Below are 22,200 nucleotides of genomic sequence, written 5' to 3'. Positions count from 1 at the left end.
GAAACTTAAGATCACCTGAGCCGGCTGCTCTTATCCGGCCTTCTCAGGGAAACTGCAGAAAATGTTCCAACTGTACTAAATTCTCAACAGGAGTGGAGTTTTCAGTTGTTCCCATCACATGGCAGTGACTCGCCTCACCGGATTCCCATGATCTCCATGAGGCCTGTTTTCATGTCGGAACGCGAGGGTCATTTCTGGGTGGGGGAAACTGACCAGCGTGAGTAATCTAAAGCTCAGCTGCTCTACCGAGCCGATGTTCAGGTACTCTGAAGCTTCCTGAAAACGGCCCGATTGGCCAGCCCGGTCAAGTGGAGATACGTGCATGAAAGGAAGTTCCAGGAAAACTACCTTGAAGTTCCAACAGTGGAAACATGTCTATGGTCACCAGATCTCATTCCAAGCTAGAACCTTTTGGAAAGCAGTGGAACCAGTTTTTTAAAGATCAAGTTTGAGAAACCACTTTTTTACTGAATTTTTTTTTTTGGGTATAATTGGCCACTCAGAGTTAAACATGCAGACAAAATGGGAAAAAACGTCTTCTACTTCTATTAATTTGTCACTTAACATTCATGGACTGATCCATCTTCACTCACGACGCGGAAGGCTGCTGTTGGTTTAGCATTCAGGAGAGAGCAGAGCACGTCTTGGCTAGTTAAGATGAACTGTTAGCATTAGCAACTCCACAACACAGCAGAACTCCTTCAGGATAGTTATTTGTGGAGATAAAACACTGTTACAAAGCAAATGGAGTCAGTGGTTGATTCTTGTTGCTGTCAGCCAATCAGATGAGATGTCAGAATATCTGGAAATAAAACTCTGAATCCTGATGTTTCTGCTAACCTATCTGGCTCACATCTATTTCCTGAAACTGGAGCGCCAGAGCTTTTTTCCCACTGAGATGATCACTAGGTATTAATCTATTCTAGAGCACTGCAAATGTGTTGAAAAAATGAGTGAACTTGGTCTTTAAGAGGGTTGGTATGCAGAACCGGCCCTTTAAATTTTACCTGTCAGCGTACCGAGACTTTTTTTTGTAGTGTACATTGTGTACCCAAAAACTAGTTTTCTTGTCCGGGGATTGGACCGCCAAGGCTCCCGCCTTGGTCTGCCACCCGATTCGCATTGCACCGGACCCTTCATGTTCCTCCTGCGGGTGGTGGGTCCACAGTTGGACGAGCCCATGTATCCGGTTCGGGCTGGGCCCGGCCGGGCCCCATGGGCGAAAGCCCGGCCACCAGGCGCTCGCTCACGGGCCCCAACCCCAGGCCTGGCTCCAGGGTGGGACCCCGGTAACCCTCCGGGCCGGGTACTCCGACTCTTCATTTTAACCGCCATGAAAGATCCTTCGAACCGTTCTTTGTCTCACCCTTCACCTAAGACCAATTTGTCATGGGAGACCCTACCAGGGGCACTAAGTGCCCCAGACAACATAGCTCCTAGGATCATTAGGGCACTCAAACTCCTCCACCACGATAAGGTGACGGTTCAAGGAGGACTATCGATCGGCTCCAAAGAGGTTCTGGCAAACTGTCCGGCGCCTCAGGAGAGGAAGGCAGCAACTCGCTCACACTGTTTACAGTGGGGATGGGGAGCTGCTGACGTCAACTGAGGCTATAGTCGGACGGTGGAAGGAATACTTTGAGGAGCTCCTCAATCCCACCAATGTGCATTCCGAGGAGGAACCAGAGCTGGGAGGCCTGGGGATGGACTGTCCGATCTCGGGGGCAGAAGTTGCTGAGGTAGTCAAACAACTACACAGCGGCGGAGCCCCGGGGGCGGATGAGGTTCGTCCTGGGTATCTCAAGGCTATGGATGTTGTAGGGCTGTCATGGTTGACACGTCTCTACAACATTGCGTGGTCATCGGGGGCAGTTCCTAGGGAGTGGCAGACCGGGGTGGTGGTCCCCATCTTTAAGAAGGGTGACCTGAGGGTGTGTTCCAACTATAGGGGGATCACACTCCTCAGCCTCCCTGGAAAGGTCTACGCCAAGGTACTGGAGAGGAGGGTCCGATCGATAGTTGAATCTCAGATAGAGGAGGAGCAATGTGGTTTTCGTCCTGGCCGTGGAACTGTGGACCAGCTCTATACCCTTGCAAGGGTGATGGAGGGGGCATGGGAGTTTGCCCAACCAATCCACATGTGTTTTGTGGATTTGGAGAAGGCTTATGACCGTGTCCCCAGGGGCACCCTGTGGGGGACGCTCCAGGAGTATGGGGTGGGTGGCTTTCTGTTAAGGGCCATTCAGTCCCTTTACCAGAGGAGCGTGAGTTTGGTCCGCATAGCCGGTAGTAAGTCGGACCTGTTCCCAGTGAGGGTTGGACTCCGCCAGGGCTGCCCTTTGTCACCGGTTCTGTTCATCACTTTTATGGACAGAATTTCTAGACGCAGCCGTGGTGTGGAGTGTGTCGAGTTTGGTGGCAGGAGAATCTCGTCTCTGCTTTTTGCGGATGATGTGGTCCTCCTAGCTTCATCCAGCTCTGACCTTCAGCTCTTGCTGGGTAGGTTCGCGGCCGAATGTGAAGCGGCTGGGATGAGGATCAGCACCTCCAAATCTGAGACCATGGTTCTCGACCGGAAAAGGGTGGCTTGCCACCTCCGGGTCGGGGGAGAGGTCCTACCTCAAGTGGAGGAGTTTAAGTATCTCGGGGTCTTGTTCACGAGTGAGGGTAGGAGGGATCGGGAGATCGACAGGCGGATTGGTTCGGCGTCTGCAGTGATGCGGACGCTGAGCCGATCTGTCGTGGGGAAGAGGGAGCTGAGCCAGAAAGCCAGGCTCTCGATTTACCGGTCGATCTACGTCCCAATCCTCACCTATGGTCATGAGCTTTGGGTAATGACCGAAAGAACGAGATCGCGGATACAAGCGGCCGAAATGAGTTTCCTCCGTAGGGTGGCCGGGCTCAGCCTTAGAGATAGGGTGAGGAGCTCGGACATTCGGGAGGGACTCGGAGTAGAACCGCTGCTCCTCCGGATCGAAAGGAGCCAGTTGAGGTGGTTTGGGCATCTGGTCAGGATGCCTCCTGGACGCCTCCCCGGGGAGGTGTTTCGGGCGTGTCCTGCCGGCAGAAGGCCCCCGGGTCGACCCAGGACACGTTGGAGAGGTTACATCTCCAATCTGGTCCGGGAACGCCTTGGGGTCCTACCGGAGGAGCTGGTGGACAAGGCCGGGGAGAGGACGGCATGGAGCTCCCTAGTTGGGATGCTGCCCCCGCGACCCGGACCCGGATAAGCGGAGGAAGACGAGACGAGACGAGACATTGTGTACCGGTACTTTTTTGGCAACTTATCATTTGAAATTACTGAAAGAAAAATTCCTTCCCTCTTCTGGTTAAATCTTCAAGACCTGTGCTGCTAGCTTGTCAATAGAGATGGTTCCCAACAACTGTTTAAAATGCAATCCATGAAGAATTAAGTTCTGAGGCAAAAAGGATCCAACGTTTACCTTGTAAAGTTGCAGATGAGCTTATTTTGGTTACATCAATCATCTTTGGTATCAAGTGATACATGAACAGCAGTGCTTTCTTTAAATCTTTAATTTCCAGATAAAATGAACAAATTCTAGGGAGGGTGGTCTTGCAGCAAAGTAGGTCCTATGTCTCAATACTTTTTTTTTATGCAAAACTGTTAAAGATCGTCTGGAGAAGTGACGATCCAACGATCCGACCTGAACAGCTGACTTGATTTTCTAGACTTCATTCCACAGAAATGTTTTCCCACTCACATTTCTGGGTTATCGGTCATTTCTGAATGCAGATCCATGTTTAAAAGCTTTGTTTGATCTGGCACCTTCATAAAGATGTTTGCATCAGATCATTGTTTAAACCTTGTTTAGCTGAGTTGGAGCGCTGATCCCACTGGGTGAGGACCAGCCATGGGTAAAACTGGAATGCAAATTATTATTGGAGGCTTCTTGTGCTGAGTGCCTGCAACATCTGTTGCTCGGTTTAATTAGGTGTCTGTTTGTGAGTTGCATAGATTACACTTGGCCACCTTTGGTCTCTATTTTCTCATGTGATCGGGGAGTCTTTATCTGGGTTCCCGGGGTGCTAATGTTTTTCTGTGCCGTTCCCGAGACTTGTACTGCAAAGATGGCCGTTCATCATAAGTGTCTCTCTTTATAGGCCATTCAGTAATGACTCCTGGAAAATAAGGTGCTGTGCAAACTTGTTTTTAGTTCCTGGTTGATGTACTTCCAGAAACTTGTCACAATAAAGTAATGTTGCATGCTTCTGCAAGAAGTGGATTTGTATAAGCCACATTTATGTATACATATATTTGTGATAAATGAGCTCTGAAATGTGTCTCAGTGAGTCAGGCCCCCTGCTGTGATGCATTAAATAAACGATTTTGTCTTTAAACATGTGCCAACAAAACACTATTTTAGGAAACCTTAATCTCAGTGTTTGAGAAGTAGCGTAAACGAATATGAGACGACTTACCTGAGACCAAAGTGTGCAGTTGGATGTTTTTTAGTTTGTTTTGCTCCCATGAATGAGTGAACCTGCATATTTATTCATAGATTCATGCTTTTATATTTTATCCTCTGCAGTATTTACTGTAAAAATATAATATATTTAAGGATTAATAAAGTAAAAATGGTCAAAAGATCATAATTTAAGGCAGATTTTTTACCTATAAATGAGTTATTGTGATCTTTAAGTTAAGCACATATCAGATGCTTTTTTAGTGTGATACATTCATTGAAATCTCTGCTTTGTGGGCATTTTCAAAGCCTTCCTTTGAACTTAAGCTCTCATATTTGTACATGAGCACATAAGTAGGCATGTACAGGGTAGACGTGGGCCATAAAATGTTATGTAGTCTGCAAATCTGTGTAGAAAGGCCACAGCTGGGATTCAAACCTGCAACCTTATTTCTACGATGCAAAAATGTGGCTAAACTGCTCCACTGTGCAGATTACTTTTTTAAAACGGATTACTGGGGTACACTTGGATACTTATGTGTACCTGGATGTTCTGCAGGAAGAAGGATTTGTAATCAATAAATGTGCATTTTAAACTCCTGAGTATCGTCGTTGTTCTGGTTAAAGCTGCAGAATAATGCTGTTAATTCTGGTGTGTGGTGGATGTAGAAATCTCCTAAAAGTTGCAGCGTGTTTGAAGTAGATAGCAGTGAGGAGAGGTCTACATTTGGCAAAACAAAAAGCAGGATATTTCCCTTTTTTTGGAAGAGGCTGAAAATTTGGTGGTGGCATTTTTAGTGACGCTGCCAGCGAGCAGGAGCTCCTCCACGTTGGAATTCAGGTTGATCGACTTCAGAGAAACGTCAGAAGGCTTTTTAAATTTTTTTTAAAGGGGTGGAAATCGCACAAGCTGGGATTACGCTGCTGAGCATAATGGAGACTGACCTCACTTTGCTTCTCTCCTGCATAACAGTGGTGGAATAATGCAGCAAGGAGGGAAGAACGGGCACAAGCACCTGCAGAAATGCTTTGCAGTGCTGAGCACTTGAAATGTTTGACCACTTTCATTATTTATACATTACTGGTTCGTTCTACTCTGCTTTTAATATATATATTGTATTTTTAAAGGACACTTTGCAACTTTGTCATAATTCTAAGTCATTTTCTTGAGCCAGTATGTGCTAAAATGACTGTACAGGGTTCATGAAAGGCCACCCATCCCTTATCGCCCCCTTTGGCCAGAATATTCTATTTGCTACTTCAAACTTTAAAGAAATTGAGCTGACATACCTGGCGCTGCAGCCTGCTTCCAGCATGTTTCCTGCATGTTTTAGATCAGTGATCCGCAAATGGCGGCTGTAAAGAATGAGTCGTTTACATCTTACTTTATGAACCATAAAATGTAAGATTCTACAGAAATATGAAATATCACTCTGATGGATCTTTGACTATTTTAACCAGAAGATCGGAACTTTTTATTGCAGGGATTAAGCAACACTTCATAATAACTCACAGGAAAGAGTTAGGTTTAAAATAGTTAAGAAATTTCTTTCTACACAATTTAAAGACTAACTTAAGCACTCTGTGAACTGATCTGTGATGAATGATGGTGTGTGTGTGTGTGTGTGTGTGTGTGGGGGGAGTTATTTAGAATCAGTGGATCTGGAGAAGCAGTTAGTTCTGAGTGGGAGTGAATGTTTCGCTCTAAATTTTAGTAGGAGATTTATAACACACATGAAACGCCATCTGTCGGTCTACGTACCCCAGGGGAAGCCTCTGATCAGATCCAGAATGCCGAGGTCCTCGTCGGCCCTCTTTGGTACCAAAGCCGGTAGAGAAGCAGCGGTGCTGACCAAACTAGTATTGGAATGCTTCTAGGTCACGACAGGTTATCACTGACATCTCCGAGACCCTGAAGGGGTCGTTAGGTTCAGCTTTTATTCTGAAGGAACCGTTGCGGTCAGGTGTAACTTGCAAAAGATTTTATCCAGCTTGTCTGAGGTTCTTTATAGCTGAAGAGGGAATCCGGATGGCCTGTCCGAGACTTCTCTAGAACGCTTTGAACTAAAGCAAAGGTGGCGTGGGATAGTTTTTATAATTGTCATATTTTGGTTTACTGGCGAATCAGAATTTGACATGCAAAAAGAGGGTTTATACAAACACCACAGAAAACCACGCCTAGCCCCAGAAACGAAGGTTCTGACTGGGTGAGACAAAAGGAAATGTGTCGTGTGGCTTTTAGCATTATGTGTCTAGTACAAATGTCCAAGATTATAATAACTTGTAAAATACTACTGATCACAGGATTATAATATCAAGTAATAACATTGTCATTTCACAGATTGATTGAACATTGGGCTCACATTATTATTGGTAATAAGTTGTTTATGTATTTATCAGAATAGTTGTCTTCGCTGACAAAGGTGAAGCAGTTCAGATGTGCATGAAAGACCTTGGCCACTAACTCATGTAGATTAGGCTGTCAGACTTTGTCTCTGCTCGAACAAACACAGCAGATCATGACTTTTAGGTCATAAACGGGACATTCATGACGCTACACGGCCCGCGGGCCACGTCCAGCCTGCGAGCCCTCTCTTTGTGTCCCCCAAACTTCGCACGCACCCCCACCCCCACCCCTGACGGCCGACCGGGAGGTGTAGGATAGATGGAGCTGAGGGAAATAATCAATCAATGCATGAGATGCGGGCAGAAACGATTCTGCATCGTAGAGTACCATAATCAATGATAGTGGAATGTAGTTTTGTTATTTTAACGGCGGCACCAGCGCAGCATCCACATCTGTCAGAGCGGTGTTCTCCACATTGACCGGGTAGGAAACTTTGGTCTGTCTTTATGTGGTAATGCAGGGCTGAGCGCTGGAGTTGTAACCTGAGACCGAACCCGAACCGAATCAGCCCGATCGGTTCTGTTGGATTTGGGCTGTAAATTGTTAATTAAGCGGGTTGTCGCGCAGCGTGCTCCGCTCGCTCGATCAGCAACAGAGAGCGAATCGGAGGACGCTCCTCCTAACACACGTTATTTTGATAATTGATTTATTGTTTCCCCTGGAAGCCCTCAGACAGTGCTGTGATGTTGGGAGATCCGGTCTTCGGGAGGGAGCGGGGTCAGTGACGGCGGCTGCAGTGTGATCATTTGTCTTCTATTTAGGGACACGGAGAAGTTAAAAGGAGAGCGAAATGGAAGATGGAAGTTCTTGTTCCACTTGATTCTTTAGATTCATGACGATAAACTGATGTTAAATTCAGCTTAAAGAGAAACAGGGAGGAAGCTTTGGTTCATTTTAAGTTTACATGAACAGCTGTCAATTTTATTCAAGTTTTGCTCGCTGTCTGCAAGAGCAAGCGAATTACCTAATAGGCTAATAATGACCCAGAGGAATCGTTCTCCTCTGAAGAGTCTCTTGACTGCTGTACTGGAGTGTTGGTCGTATTTAGTTAATGACTTGGCTGGTGTGTGTGGGTCAGAGCTTCGTTGGGAGGGCAACACCAGGCGCTCTGCCAAAACATCTTGCTCACGTCATCTTTATTCGGTTGTATAACATTTAAAAGAGTTGCTATTTTGCCTGTCAGGTGATCCATTATTTTTATCAGTCGCAGACGGGATTATGAAGGGGAACCTTTTGCCAGGCTCCAGCTGTTACAAGGTGCCTTAGGTCAACACTGGCCTGATTCATGCACGGTCATGTGGGAGAGCAGGAGGCACCAGATGCTAAGTAGCAGGAAATGGCAACGCATCAGAAATGTCACGCGATTGTGACGTAACTGCAGAAAATGCTCCTACAATACCCCAATCTGAGAATAACTGAAATAAAGAAGTTATTTGTTGCAGATTGGATTAAATTGTTTTTGGTGTAGGGAAAATGTTGAATGTGTTTTATGTTCTAATGCCCAAAACTTTAAACCTGCAGCACAATCACCAAAACTCTTGGCTTGTTTTGTCATAAATGTCTAAAATAAAGCACAAATCGTAATGCACTGGAAAGGTTTGGCAGAATTAACGTACCACCTTATACGAAGTCGTGCTTTTTTGTTTTAAGTTGATGTATTTAAAAAGCTAGATTTTTTTTAAATAAATCCTGTTTTTGCAGTTCAAAAAACTTTATTTTGCTGAATTAAGTGAATTTTAAAAACGATTGCTTGGATCACATTTCAACGGCACATTTTATCCCCAAAAATAGTCCAAATTCAGTTTTCTATGTTGACATTTTAAAGCTGCTATGACAAATTTACAAGAAAAGCTAGAACACGGTCACAGAACACTCACCCCTCCCCTCAGGGATCTTCCCTGAGATGCTTCTGCTGGAATGTTAGACCCGCGATGCAGGAAGACACAAGATGGTGCTAAACACCTGTGGCCATTTTCTAGGTCCGAACGTTTTTTTGTTGTCCGTGACTTCAAATGGTGTTTTTCTATTTGGGACTCTGGTAGTTTGTCCTAAAGTTGAAGTGGTGGCAGCCGGCTGCTCTTTGTCTGAAATTATTTAGTGGAGAACTTCTCACACCAGTGGTGTTCTGTAACTAAATACATGAGTGTAATGAGTGGAGGACCCAGGGAAGTGCGGCGGTTCAGCGACACCAACAACTTGAGGGTCCAGTGGTTTCCCGGGATCCACAGATGTCCCTCTTATTCATTTTTCTCTTCCCCTTTCCTCATTATTTTTTAATCACAATTTTAAATTTTCTCTTTTCTGTTGAATCTTTTTTAATTTTTGTAATTGAATTTTTTTTTTATTAATCTTATTTTTTTTTATTTTTGTAAAACTTGTGAAGTGATTATTATCTTGAGAGGTGCTATATCAGCGGTGGGCAATCCTGGTCCTCAAGGGTCACTATCCTGCAGATTTTAATTGTTTCTCTGCTTAAACACACCTGGTTTGAAACTGCTGGTGATTAACTGGCTGCTGCAGAGCCTGATAAGCTGTTAAACAGGTGATTAATCTGGGAAGTAGGTGTGTTGGTCAAGGTCAAGGTAACTTTATTAATACCCGCAGGTAAATTTGATTTGCCATGTGACAAGAGAATTAGCGCCCAGTTACACACAGTCACAAACAAATACACACATCAATAAAAAAGCAGGTAAACAACTAAAACTTGCTGGATAGTGGCCCTCAAGAACCAGGATATCCCACCCCTGCGCTAAAGGTTGTTTTCTTGTTTTGAAAAGTGTCATTGGTGGAGTCTTTTAGATAAATGCGAGAAAATAAATGCATATATATATATTTTTAATTAATTGAAATTTCCACGCCATATTTTTAGCTATACTATGTTAAAACGTTTAAGAGACATGAAAACTTTTTTTGGGGGGCAAATTTATTTTCTGAATTAGCCATTCTAGCTTTAAGGTAATGCATCCATATACTAATGCTGGGAACGCTAGGTTGAGTGAAAATGTCTTAAGCTTCAGGAACTGATCCTACAGAAGTTGTCAGGACAGAAGATCAAAATGAAACCACCCCTAAACAAACTAAATGTGTTACCTTCCATTTCAGTGCACTCTTCTAGTCATTTGAAGAATACAACTCATTTCATATATTTTGAGCAGAAAATTGCCTTATAAACAGTTTAATAAATCGATGACAAGCACATACAATTTTAACACCAGTGCTTCCTGATTGGCCTGTTAGCAGGATGTAATATGGAAAATCGGTGCAGAACAAAACAAGGGACAAACTTATTTTAGATAGTCGGCTGAAATTATTACAGAACGGCATGAATTTGTTTTAGCCTAGATTTAATGTAGTCAATGTTGCCCTCACATCCCACATCATGAAGGTCCTGGAGAGACTCCTGTTGGTCCACCTAAATAAGCATATTAGGACATATCAGGACCCGCTGCAGTTTGCTCGCCGCCATGGAGTTGGAGTTAAAGATGCCATCATCCAGCTGCTTCAACCAACCCACTGTCATCTGGTCAAAGCAGGCAGCACTGTGAGGGTCATGTTCTTTGATTTCTCCAGTGCATTTCACTCAATCCAGCCTGATGTACTTTGCCAGAAACTCCAGAAGACACAGGTGGGGGCCTCAACTATCGCCTGGATTAAAGACTACCTGACAGACCAAAGTTTGTGAGGCTGAAGAACTGCACATCAAACCAGGCGATTAGCAACATTGGAGCACCACAGGGGACCGTACTCTCGTCATTCCTTTTCACCCTGTACACCTCAGACTTCCAGTACAAATCAGAGACCTGTCATCTACAGCAATACTCAGATGACTCTGCAGTTGTTGGGTGTATCAGAGATGGACAGGAAGCTGAGTACAGAGAGCTGGTGGAGCGCTTTGTGGCATGGTGTGGAAACAATCATCTGACCTTGAACGTGAACAAAAAGGAGATGATTTTAGACCAGAAGAAACAGGGTGAAGTCAAACACTGTTTCCATCATGGGAGAAGTGGGGGTGGTTGAGGAATACAAATACCTTGGAGTTCACCTGAACAACAGATAGAACTGGAGAAAGAACAGCGAAGCTGTTTACAAGAAGGGACACAGCAAACTGCACTTCTTGAGGACGCTTAGGTCCTTCAACGTCTGTAGCAAGATGCTGCAGATCTTCTACAAGTCTGTTGTTGAGAGTGTAATCTCTTCAGCCATCATCTGTTGGGGTAGTAGCATCAGAAGCAGGGACCTGAAAAGGCTCAACAGCCTAATAAAAAAGGCTGGTTCTGTTCTGGGAACGACTGTGGAACCACTGGAGGAGATAATTCAAAGAAGGATTCTCCAGAGAATCAAGAAAATGATGGACAACCCTGAGCATTCTCTTCACAAGACTGTCCGACAACGGAAGAGTGTCTTCAGTCAGAGGCTTCTTCAGTTTCACTGCAACACTGACCGCTACTGGAGATCCTTCCTGCCAACAGCCATTGTAATATACAACACCTCTTTGATGACTTGATTATTATTATTATTCTGAGCTACTACAGCAATCAATTTCCCTCTGGGACTAATAAAGTATTTTTGAATTGAATTTTAGACATGCATCAGCATGTTATGACCAACCAAAATGTTAGCATTGGTCACCCTTGTTTTTATTCTAATAAGGGGTCTGCTTTCTGTGAGATGTTTAATGCAAATTTTGCACCAGCAAGAATTTGTCCATCTGGAATCTAATAAATTGTTTGACACGAGTTATTCTGACGAGGAGCATTGTTGCATAAATGGGTTTTCTGACCGTAACAGTGTCTGATATAGGTACCGTTTATTCCTTCAGTCCACATAGTCATTCTCAACGACTTTTTTACTGCTAAAAGGTCACCTTGTGGCATTTCTAACCTGTAAGTTTTAAAATATGTTCAAATGTTGAACATCAATAGTTGGAAACAGAATTTCTACTAAGTGTTGCCCTTTTCTTGCATCATAACAAACTTTTTTTTAATAAAACACTCTTATTTTCTTTTTTTTGTTGTTGTTAATGTCCATTTCAGAATCTGAAACCTGAGACGGATGTTCACTCGTAGTCCAAAATGTATAATGAGCACAGGCCAGACGAGCAATATTTAGTTTACCTTGAAGTAGCTGAAGCCCTGAGCTTGAATTGGAAAACCGACATTTTAAGGTCTTTTTTTTACTTCGTTTTCTGCTAAGTTTGTATCATAACTCACACACTTCACTGACAAGTGTCTCTGTGAACATAGCACATCAGTCAGCCAGAAAACTTGACTTCTGTCAAAGATGTCCGCTCACGGTTAAATTATGCAATAGACAATTTATCTTTTTAAAATATGCAACATGAGTCTAGTTCTGCCTCCACAAAGGATACATTAGTGGAGTGTTCATTAACTCATAGCTGATGCACTGCTATCGAGCGTTTTGGGACAAATTGAGCCTCTATTTAAGATAATAAACTTAGTTGGTGCAGAAATGCTTCTCAGAAAACCTAAAACTTTTTGAGGACAATGAGACTGAATCAAAAGCATTTCCGGTAACTGCTTGCATCCGCAGCACAGTCAGGTGTCCAAACGTTTATTTTTAGACTTTTAGCACAGCTTCTGAAGAGGGCTTCATAACGTATCAGTCCAAACACGATGTGTTTTATTTCTTAGTGCCATTCTTCCTGACCTTGTTAAGTAAACGGTACCGTGTCGTTTTGTACAAGATGTGCACTGGAACGCATTAATGTGGAAACTTGTATCAGCAGTTTTCTGTCTGGTTTGGGGAAAAAAACATGTCTAAAAGCTCAATCTGTTTTTATTCAGATGTAAAACTGATGCAACTATGATTTTTTTTTTTTTTTTTGCTGCAGACTAAACTGTGCAAAACAATTTGCAAGCAGAGTGGAATTAGGTCATTGTTTGTTCGGAATAAAAGCTTTTTGATTAGCATTTAAATGGCCATTTAACGCTAATTTTATGTTCGTGTAAAAATGTATAAAATAATTTTGAAGAAATTGTCATGAAGTTAAGGAGATTAAAGCATTTTAAGACAGGAATCCACTTATGAGGTTGGCTGTGCTCACATTAGCCTCGTGTAGCTATCTAAAATACCTAGCATCATTTATTTCTATCATATTAAGCCCTAATGTGTCAAATACATATATTTTGTTCTACTCTGAGTGAACGTCCTGTCCAGTCCTTCTGTGAAAACTGGCTGTGGAAGCAATATTTGTGCCTGGTTTGACCTCTATTGTCAAAATAAGGTGGCGAACCCTGCACATGCAGTCTGTTTACAGGGCAGAGAGGTGACCCCCTGGCTACCTGACATCACTCAAGTCTCTGTGCTCCCAAAATACATTTTTATCTATTTTTAGACTTCAGGTAGAAAAGGGCTCTAACTTGGTGCTTTCCTCCCCTAAAATGATTTTCCAAAGCTTTCCTCTCTGCATTCTGTGTGCTTATTGGACTATTTGAGCCATCCGTGTGAGTTCAGCGCTCACTAGTCGAATCAGCGTGTTTTCCATCTTCTGTGAAGGCACAGCTGATGAATGCTGTAATTGATTGTGCCCTTCCTAGAGGCTGCCTCATTCCTAGATGTTTTATTCCGTACATAAACCTGTCAGATATGAAATGAGCCCAAGCTGCCTCGTGCCTGTTTGATATCAGTGCTCCGCTTTTCCGTTAAGCGATGGGGTTATGATGTAAAATGCTTGTGTTCAGTTGTAATCAAAGCAGCTGGATTTATGGGGTCTGCCACTGTTGCCTGCGAGATGTGAAAATATCCCAGAAATTTGGCTTAATTTGTGTCCTCCATGACAGAAGGTGAGGCGTTTGGGCTGTTCATCTTATCAGAGGCGGTGACTGACAGCCTGCTGCAGGGCTTCTCTTCATGTGACTTTGGCTAATTTGGCTAATTGAATGAAATCCAAGAGGCATGGCATTGATTAAGTGATCTTTGACTGCATCCTGTGCAGAATTAGATTTGTCGTTCGCAGGCTTTAAAGTTTTTTACCCCGATGCAGTCATGTGGTGCATCCACACGGTCAGGTCTGACAGATCTGAGGTGTAAACAGTCTCAGGTTAAAAACCATTATTGCGTCAAGAACCAAACCGTTACAAAAGTGTTGCATTTAAGCAAAATGTTGCTAATCAGTGAGATCTTCTGATGCTAGGTGTACTAGCAACCTTAATTCTCCAAGTCAAAGTGATCTAGAGTTTTTATTTTACCTTTTTTTTTTAAGGGAAATGTTCAAATGTATTTGTGGTATATTCAAGTTTTCCTCTTTAGGTGAATGGATTACTGTGGTAGGCCTTGTTTAGGGCCATCTGACACCTTGATTGTGTTCCTTGGTGACAATAAAACTTAATTCTAAAGAACTTGCTGAGGCTCTGTGCTGCTTCCAAGTTTAGTGGGCTGAGACCAAGGTGCAATCTTCTCATGCCAAAAGTGAAGCCAACGTGGAAGTGACAAAAATGGCAGTTCCCTCCTCATCCACTGGGGGCTGGTTCCAGAAAGGAGCAAGTTCCCATTCACTCCCATGTTGACAAGGCCAACTTCAAGGGCGGCGTTAGGCCCGGCTACTTGGGCTGAAGCCCCGGATCTAAATCGCGGAAGTAACATGCAGTACCAAAGTCCAACAGAGAGGGTGCTGCTGGCAGTAGTTTGTATACAGCCTGCCTGAGCCTCCACCACTGAAGAAGAAGCTCTTCAGCAGCTGGCTTCTTCTACACTCTGCCTGAAACGCATGAGTGAAGATGGACATAAGGACGTTTTTTAGACAAAAAGTACAATGACAGAACCCCAGCTTTGATGAGACTGGTGTTGACTCAGGTTTGTGAGTCTTATTTGAAAATATTTGTGGTGCTGCTGGTTTGCCTAAAGTTAGCTTAATATCAGGTAAAGTTGTTGGGGAAAGCAAGGGAATATTTACCATCATCTCACACTAAACACTAACAGGAACAATACTCTGCCCTGAATATGTAGCTTCAGATTAAAAATTATGTGGTACAAGACATATATATATATGATGTTGACTAGTGCGTGCGTGCGCGTGCGCGTGTGCGTGTGCGTGTGCGTGTGTGTGAAGCCCCGGATCTTCTTCAGTCCTAAATACGCCCCTGGCCAACTTCACAGCAGAAATGTTTACACCTCGTTCAAAAACAAATTTTAGGCTTGTTGGTTCTAGATTACTGTCATGACAACTCTGAGAGGGGGGATATTTTTCGTAACCTACCAGTTTATATACAATTAAAGCTTGAAATTAGGAATAATTGATGATGAATGACCTGCACTTGTATAGCACCTTTGAGTCAGAAGACTCCAAATCGCTTTACACTACTGCAGTCTTTCCCAACCCTGGTCCTCAAGGGGCTCTGCCCTACATATACAGTATTCCATGTCTGCTTCAGCCAACCTGATTCACATTGCCTCTTACCCCGGCTTTCCACAGGAGTCGTCAGCAGCACGTTACTGCAGCAGCACGTCATAGCTGCTGATAGGAACCGCTGTGGTCAACAGAACCTTTTCCACTGGAGCCGTCAGCAGCGCGAGTCGGCCGCGTCTCAGGAGCAGCATGTCGCGGCCTTTACGCGCCGGTTCTATTTTCTACGCGCGACGCCTCTGAAACGGGTCAAGTTCGACATTTTTGGGGAAGGAAAGACAGGAAATCAGACGCGGAAATGGAGAGAAGCTCCCGAGATTTTCAGAATAAAGAACGCACTGCCTTCCGGTTGCTTTACTTTAAAAAAGGTTACTAACTGTGCGTCCCCGTGAGAAGTTATCGCCTAGCTAGCGGTCTCCTTTGTTTTTCAGGTCCGTATTGCCAATTATAAAACGGACAGAACATAAAACACAAACCTTTTGGAGCCATGTTGTAGTTTTCTCCTGCTTGTTATTGTGTTTACTGATGAAGTCACTCGTGTGACTTCGTGCTCTGTCGGTGACAGCTGCTCCCCTGCTGCTTCGCGTCTCGTGGGAAGGGCCAAGCAGCAGTTTACGCGAGCAAGACGTGCTGCTGACGGCTCCTGTGGAAACCTGGGGTTAGGGAGGACATCAAGTGCTATGATGCCTGTTAATCACTCATTTAAGTCAGGTGTGTGTGGTAGCAGGGGAACACTGGTGTTTCAAAGGGCAACATGGAAAACATGCATGACAATGTGCCCTGAGGACCAGGGCTGGGTAATGCTGCACTACAGTATGATTCACCCATTCACACCCTGGTGGTGATGAGCTACAATATAGCCACAGCTACTCTGGGACACACTGACAGAGGCAAGGCATTCCCAACACTGGATCCGCTAGTCCCTCCGACCACCACCAGCAGGCAAGGCAGGTTAAGTGTCTTGCCAAACGACACACCAGCAGCGTTCTCTGGCCTGAGCTGGGATCGAAACCGCAACCTTGTCCAATAAATGAAAAAACAAATTTTCTTTTAAATAGACTTTGCAATGATGTTCTAGTATTTTGAAGTCTCATTCCAGACTTAAGTGAGCGCATAAGAGAGAGCTCTGTCCATAATAGTTCCTGAAGGCCGGTAACGGCAAAAGTCCCTTTGTGGCAGTGACATACACAGAACTTAAACTGCGCTTAGGAGCCAATGATGTAAGGCCTAATGACATATGTCCATTTACAATTTGATAGTAAAAGTAATTCCAAGACTTTTGGATAATTCTGGAATGACTATGCATTTGACTGTAGTAATGCAGAGCAGTGATGAGCCAGAGCAGTGATGAGCCAGAGCAGTGATGAGCCCAGTTTGGCAACCTGTTGTACTTGTAAGCTCTGTTACAGTTTTACCATTGGCTGAACAATTACTTCTGTTGTAAGTGACCAAACAGGGAGACCGTATGACAAAGTGACATAATTGCATTGACATGTTTTAGAAATGGACTGATAAGTCCTGATTTTACTATAGAGGTATAACTTTTGATTTAACTCTCCAGATGGGGGTTGGACTTCTTTTTACAATAATTAAGATGTGAGTCCAGAAAGACTTAAATGTAGGAACAACTGAGTTTATTTCCGGGTAAAGTAATGGGATTGGATATGGAAAACTGTTGCTGATTAGAGTAAAAGTGCATGCATTCTGTTTTCTTCAAGTTAAGTGTTAAGTAACAGTCTTGCAACCAGTCATATAAATGCTGAAGATCTGCGTTAAGTTTAACACTACTTATAGCGATGTTTGGACCAGACAAAGTGTCAGCATACAAAAAAGAATAGAAAAAATTTAGCACATAAGGAAGATCATTGACTTGCAGTACAAAGAGTAAAGGGCCTAAAAAGCTGCCCTGTGGAACACCCAAACAATATTTTAATGGTGGTGATATTGCTTTGCCAATTTTTACAGTCTGAGACCCATCGCTTAGATATGACTCAAACATGTTTATCAGGAGGAAAAATTAAATTAAGTTTAACAGAATCTGAGGACTGACATTGTCAAATTGACCATGGTTTAACAACGCATGTATCTGCTCTATTGACAGCAGCAGAGCTGAAATAGTTGACCGGTGAGGTCGAAAACCATGCTGGCAGTCACTGTGCTGGTTGTCATCGTCAAGATAAGAGACTAATTGATTTGATGACTGTTGTTTTTTGCAATCACTTCGGTTAAATATGCTTTTTTTCTCCGTGTCCAGGACCGAATGTCGGGATAACAAGTCTTCTTCTGAGGGTTTTGGGGGCAAAAACGTTTATGAACTTGTTCCTTTTAAGCTAGCATTAAGTTATTTTTGTTCCTATCTTAGAACTATTTCTCCTAAATGTTGTTTTTTTTCCTCCTTGTTAATAAAAGGTAACAGCAAAATCATCTCAGAAGAATAAAGTGCTGTTCAAACAGCCGTCTTGGCTTAAAGTAGCTGAGAATAGTAGTGAGACATTTTAAAGGCTTGTCTCAGTATTCTGCAAAGGTTGTACCGTCATTTACATGCTTTGTTGGAAAGTGTCTCCTTGAACACGACACTCCTCTCAGCACATCAATCATGCTGTCAGAAAACTGACTTTTGTGTCAAACTTGACGTCTGCTCTCGGTTATATGATGCAATATTTAGACCATTTCTTTCTGAAGCATGCAGTCAGAGTCTGACTTTAGATGATTTCTTTGGCTTATCAATAAAGATTCTGTGCATGCCCCTGGTGAAAACCATTTGAAATGATTGCTCAAAAGGTGAAGTATGATGAAAAATCTAAAATGTCTCGTTAGCAGCACGGTGATGGTGGCTGAAGATTCCTACTCGCCCAGAATCAATGTTTTTGAGTGATGCATTTGTCTGTGATGGTGACAAATAAGTGTGAAATGACAGCAGGGTTAAAACAAATGTCTGCAGCAGCAACTGCTGTTGGAAGACTGCATGTGTGCCAACTGCACAGGATTACCTGTTGCACCTAGAAATGGGTTCATTCTGACATTTAATGCCATCTGGATGAATGCCACAAATTTTATCTGAAAACGTTTTCAGCTATTTCTGAAACATATGGGCCATTCCCATCTGTACCGGGTCGGCCCGGGCCGGGTAGCCCCAGTCGGCCCCAGTCGGCCCCAGCCTGGACTGGTTGATTCCACACATCCTCGTCTTAAGCCCATGTGGGCTGATTCTACCCACCAATCAGAGGCTTGCTCTAATGGAAGGTGTGAATTTGCCGTCAGCAGTGGGTGTGTTGGCCCTGGTCGGCCTGAAGCAGACCCCCTCGAGAAGAGGGCTGAGAATGAGCCTTGGTTGGCCCGGAAAAATACCAGGCCACCCAGATATGTAAACAACCTACGCTACCCGGCCCGGGCCGACCCGGTACAGATGGGAATGGCCCATAAGTGACAATGAGCAGTTTCCTGCTCCTCTACCCTACTGGTTGAAAGTGGAACGAACTGTCTTATACAACCCTGCTGTAGCTAGCGCTGACGAGCTAACACTCAGATGAGCCAACAAATTCTAAAATGAGCCGAACTAAAAAGATCCACACTGTCGAACAAAAATATTATTAATAGTCCAGTAGCAACAAAGTCAGGTCACAATCAGTTCGTGATTTTGTAGCTTCCTTTAGCTCCCTCAAACTAGAGTAGGCTACAACGATGTTCACTCTGGTGTTACCTCTTTAACTCATTAACAGACATTTTTTTCTTGTGCTTTTTTGACGTGTGGCAAACTGAAAATGCTAATTGCTAGCATTACAGCTAACAGCCATGAAGCAGATAACGAGCAACTCCTAGAACACCTACCCACTCCACAAAAATATCTAGTGTGGTTTTTGGTCAGAGGGCTGAAGAGCGGTGGCAAATACGAATCTGGTCACATTTGTAACTAAATCACTGAAATGTGAAAGCTCTAGCATAATTTAATAACAACTGTTTGTCAAACTTGACCGCATGACTGCTGTTGGGGCAGAACCAAGACCTTGCAGTTTTATGGTGTTGGCATCATAAGCATCCAACAGCTCTTTAAAACGGATTGGAAAGATCTGAATAGAGATGAATTTACAACAAAGTTAATTTGCCACTCTAAGAAAAACATAGATTTAATCGCATTTATTTGTAGTTGCTTCAAAATGTTCTATTGCATAAAAAGTTCTATATTATGTGCGACTCTTTAAAAAGGCACCAATTTTGCAGCTTGTTCTGAAAATGCTGCAGTTTTCGTAAAGGAGGAGAGACGTTTTCACCCAGACATTTGGACAGATCATCAGGGGGTGTTTGACCCCTGTCTGTAGCCAGGCTCTGGATCTGAGGTGTGTGTTCAATGATCACGCTTCACTCAGGCTGGAGCTCTGGTTGATGCATGAGTCCTCAGCGTGCGTCTTTTCTGCCTGGTTGCTTTAACTCTGCGCGACTTCAGATTCCTAATATAGCACAAGCATTTCACATCAGTTTTGGGCTTTATTATCTTTTGTCTTGAACAAGACTTGGTGGCTAAGGTGAACAGTGTAAAACAAAGCATTTATATCCTTGCAAAGTTCCTATTTTTATTAAATTTGAGCTTCTTAGCTTTCAAATTGTTGAAAAAAGGGAAAGCGACTGGTTTTCTGCCTCTTGGATGTGTGTGCACTCCTGAGTCCTCCCTGCGTGGGAACATGTATACCTCACAGTCATGCTGCTGATGTCTGACCCTGACATTTCTTCTTCTCTCCTCAGCAATAAAAGAATTCCCCGCTGACCTTTTCACCAACAAAGAACGAAAGAGCGGAGCCGTCCTGCTGCACATCTTGGCGGTAAAACTCGTTCAAGTCATGCATGACCTACGTGAACTTTACACAAATCAGATTAGTAAGATTGAGAAGTCGTGTTGATTATGACTGTAATGTGAAGTGGACCATGGTACATTTAAAGGGATTGAAAATTGAAGTTTTATCTGACATATATGCCAGAGTTATATAAGTGGGGTAAAATGACTTGTAGCCCAGTCATTCTCCTGACCCGGCTGTACTTTTAGCTTTAGCTTAGCATAAAACACAGCAAGTGAATGGATCCAGCTAGCATTGAGTAAAAACGTCCTTAAAGTCACTCCGTAGTGATCCCAATTCTGGTTGGTGACCCAAATAATCATACTGAATGTGTTCAACGTGTGCATCTGTATTTATGGAAGGTGTCTTTGAGACCGCCTTAGACTTCAGTGGAGGCTTACAGCTGTGCTTTGTCATAAAGTAGTACCAAGTCTATGCCTTGGATTACTTTATTATTTTCACTTGCAGTCATTCTGATTATTTAAGAAATGGGATCACTACTGAGGGAATTTAAGGATGTTTTTTATTCACAATGCTAGTTGGATCCATTCACTTACTGTGTTTTATGCTAAGCTAAAGCTAAAGGAGTACAGCCGGGCCAGGAAAATGACTAAACTGGTTACAAAAAGATTTTTCCCACATATGACTCTAAGAAATATGTCAACATACAGTTTCAGTTTTGGGTGGAATGTCCCTTTTTAGGCTAAAATATTCCTTTTGTTGATTGGTTCCAATATGTTGCTCTATAATTTTATTAAGAGGCCATCTAAGTGTAATTAAAGTCTTTATTTCCATTTCTATATAGATTTAAATTTCTAAAATAATCTGGCACCTTCACCTATACAGTTGAATGGTGTAATGGTGTAAAATCCTCACTAATGTGGAGGATGCAGTGTGAAGTCCTGCACTGCCCCCTGTGGTCACCATCGGCAGAGCAGGTCCATCAGAAGCTGCTGGGTCCTGATGTCATCAGACTGATCTATAATTTAGAGATCTCCTCTTACATCTCATCATGGTGATGAGAGCATCCAGATCTGTTATTCTTTTTTCAGCCCTTGCTCCTGTTTCAATAGTCACATGTACACTCATATACTCCACTTGCCCTTAAGCAGCAACATGCGCTATTTTTTAATAAACTCATGCAAGTGATTGTGTCTGCAGACCCTCTACATGTTCCTGGCTCTCGCCATCACATGTGATGAGTACTTTGTGACTTCGCTGGACAAAATCTGTGAGGTAAGGAGAAGCGGCCCGTCTTTTTCAGCTTGACTTTGAGTATCCTGTAACGAATGCGCCGTCTTTCCTCCTCCACCGCAGAAATTAGATCTCAGTGAAGATGTGGCAGGAGCCACCTTCATGGCAGCTGGCAGTTCGGCTCCAGAACTCTTTGCATCTGTCATCGGTACGTGCTCGTGCAGCATGCAGACGTTCACTTATGTTTGGTGTCAGCGGTAGTTCAGAGCGTGCTCCCTGCTTGTGTGCAGGTGTCTTCATCACCCACGGTGATGTTGGCGTGGGCACCATTGTCGGCTCAGCAGTCTTCAACATCTTATGCATCATTGGTGTCTGTGGAATCTTTGCTGGACAGGTGTGTGTGTGTGTTCTCTGACCGTGCACTTTCCTGCTGCAGCTGCATCATTTTGTTTATTTATAGGCTGCAAAGTGGTACATGTGCAGCACAAAGAAGGTGCTTTTTTTCTACTCTTATTTATTCAAGGAGAAACAAAAGTGTAGAACTTCTCTCTGAGGATGTGGAAGCATCAGAGAAAGCATCTGAGTTTTAGAGCATCAGAGGAAAGTCGCAGGTGGAAATATCAGAAACTGGATCTTTTAGGTTGCACAAAAAACAAACATGTTTTGAGTCTTTAAAAAAACGCTTTGTGCAAACTCTGGCTTTCAGAGCTGTGCTGCACTGAAATACAGATTTAGGCAGAACAAACTTTTAAAACCCACATTTTTTTATTTTCTCCCAAAAAGTCAGATGGATTCATCTTCAGCCCAGAATAGACTTTTTATTAGTCTGATTTTAACCAACTCCAGCATTTGTTTTCATTTAAAATGCTGTTTTCAGGATCCTGAATCACTGAATTGATCAAATGTGTCGAACTGATCCTGAATTCTGTTGGCATTTTAAAATCCACATAAAACATTTAAGTGCTTTTTGTTCAAACTTTAATAATT

At 43.3% G+C, this 22,200-nt stretch overlaps 1 protein-coding gene across 2 annotated transcripts in view; it reads left to right on the top strand.

The window, feature by feature from the left end:
• Positions 1–22,200, top strand: part of slc24a4b (solute carrier family 24 member 4b) — a 52,588-nt gene that overhangs the window by 11,873 nt on the left and 18,515 nt on the right. For both annotated transcript variants that reach the window (XM_054748061.2, XM_015947514.3), the window contains exons 3-6: positions 19,931–20,007; positions 21,181–21,255; positions 21,337–21,421; positions 21,504–21,607. In XM_054748061.2, coding sequence (XP_054604036.2) covers positions 19,931–20,007; positions 21,181–21,255; positions 21,337–21,421; positions 21,504–21,607 — 341 coding nt within the window. The remainder of the gene's footprint in view (positions 1–19,930; positions 20,008–21,180; positions 21,256–21,336; positions 21,422–21,503; positions 21,608–22,200) is intronic.

The sequence above is a fragment of the Nothobranchius furzeri genome, chromosome 2 (assembly GCF_043380555.1).
Source record: "Nothobranchius furzeri strain GRZ-AD chromosome 2, NfurGRZ-RIMD1, whole genome shotgun sequence".
Taxonomy (NCBI): domain Eukaryota; kingdom Metazoa; phylum Chordata; class Actinopteri; order Cyprinodontiformes; family Nothobranchiidae; genus Nothobranchius; species Nothobranchius furzeri.
The sequence above is the reverse complement of the archived record's forward strand: the minus strand, read 5'-3'. Positions and strand labels throughout refer to the sequence as shown.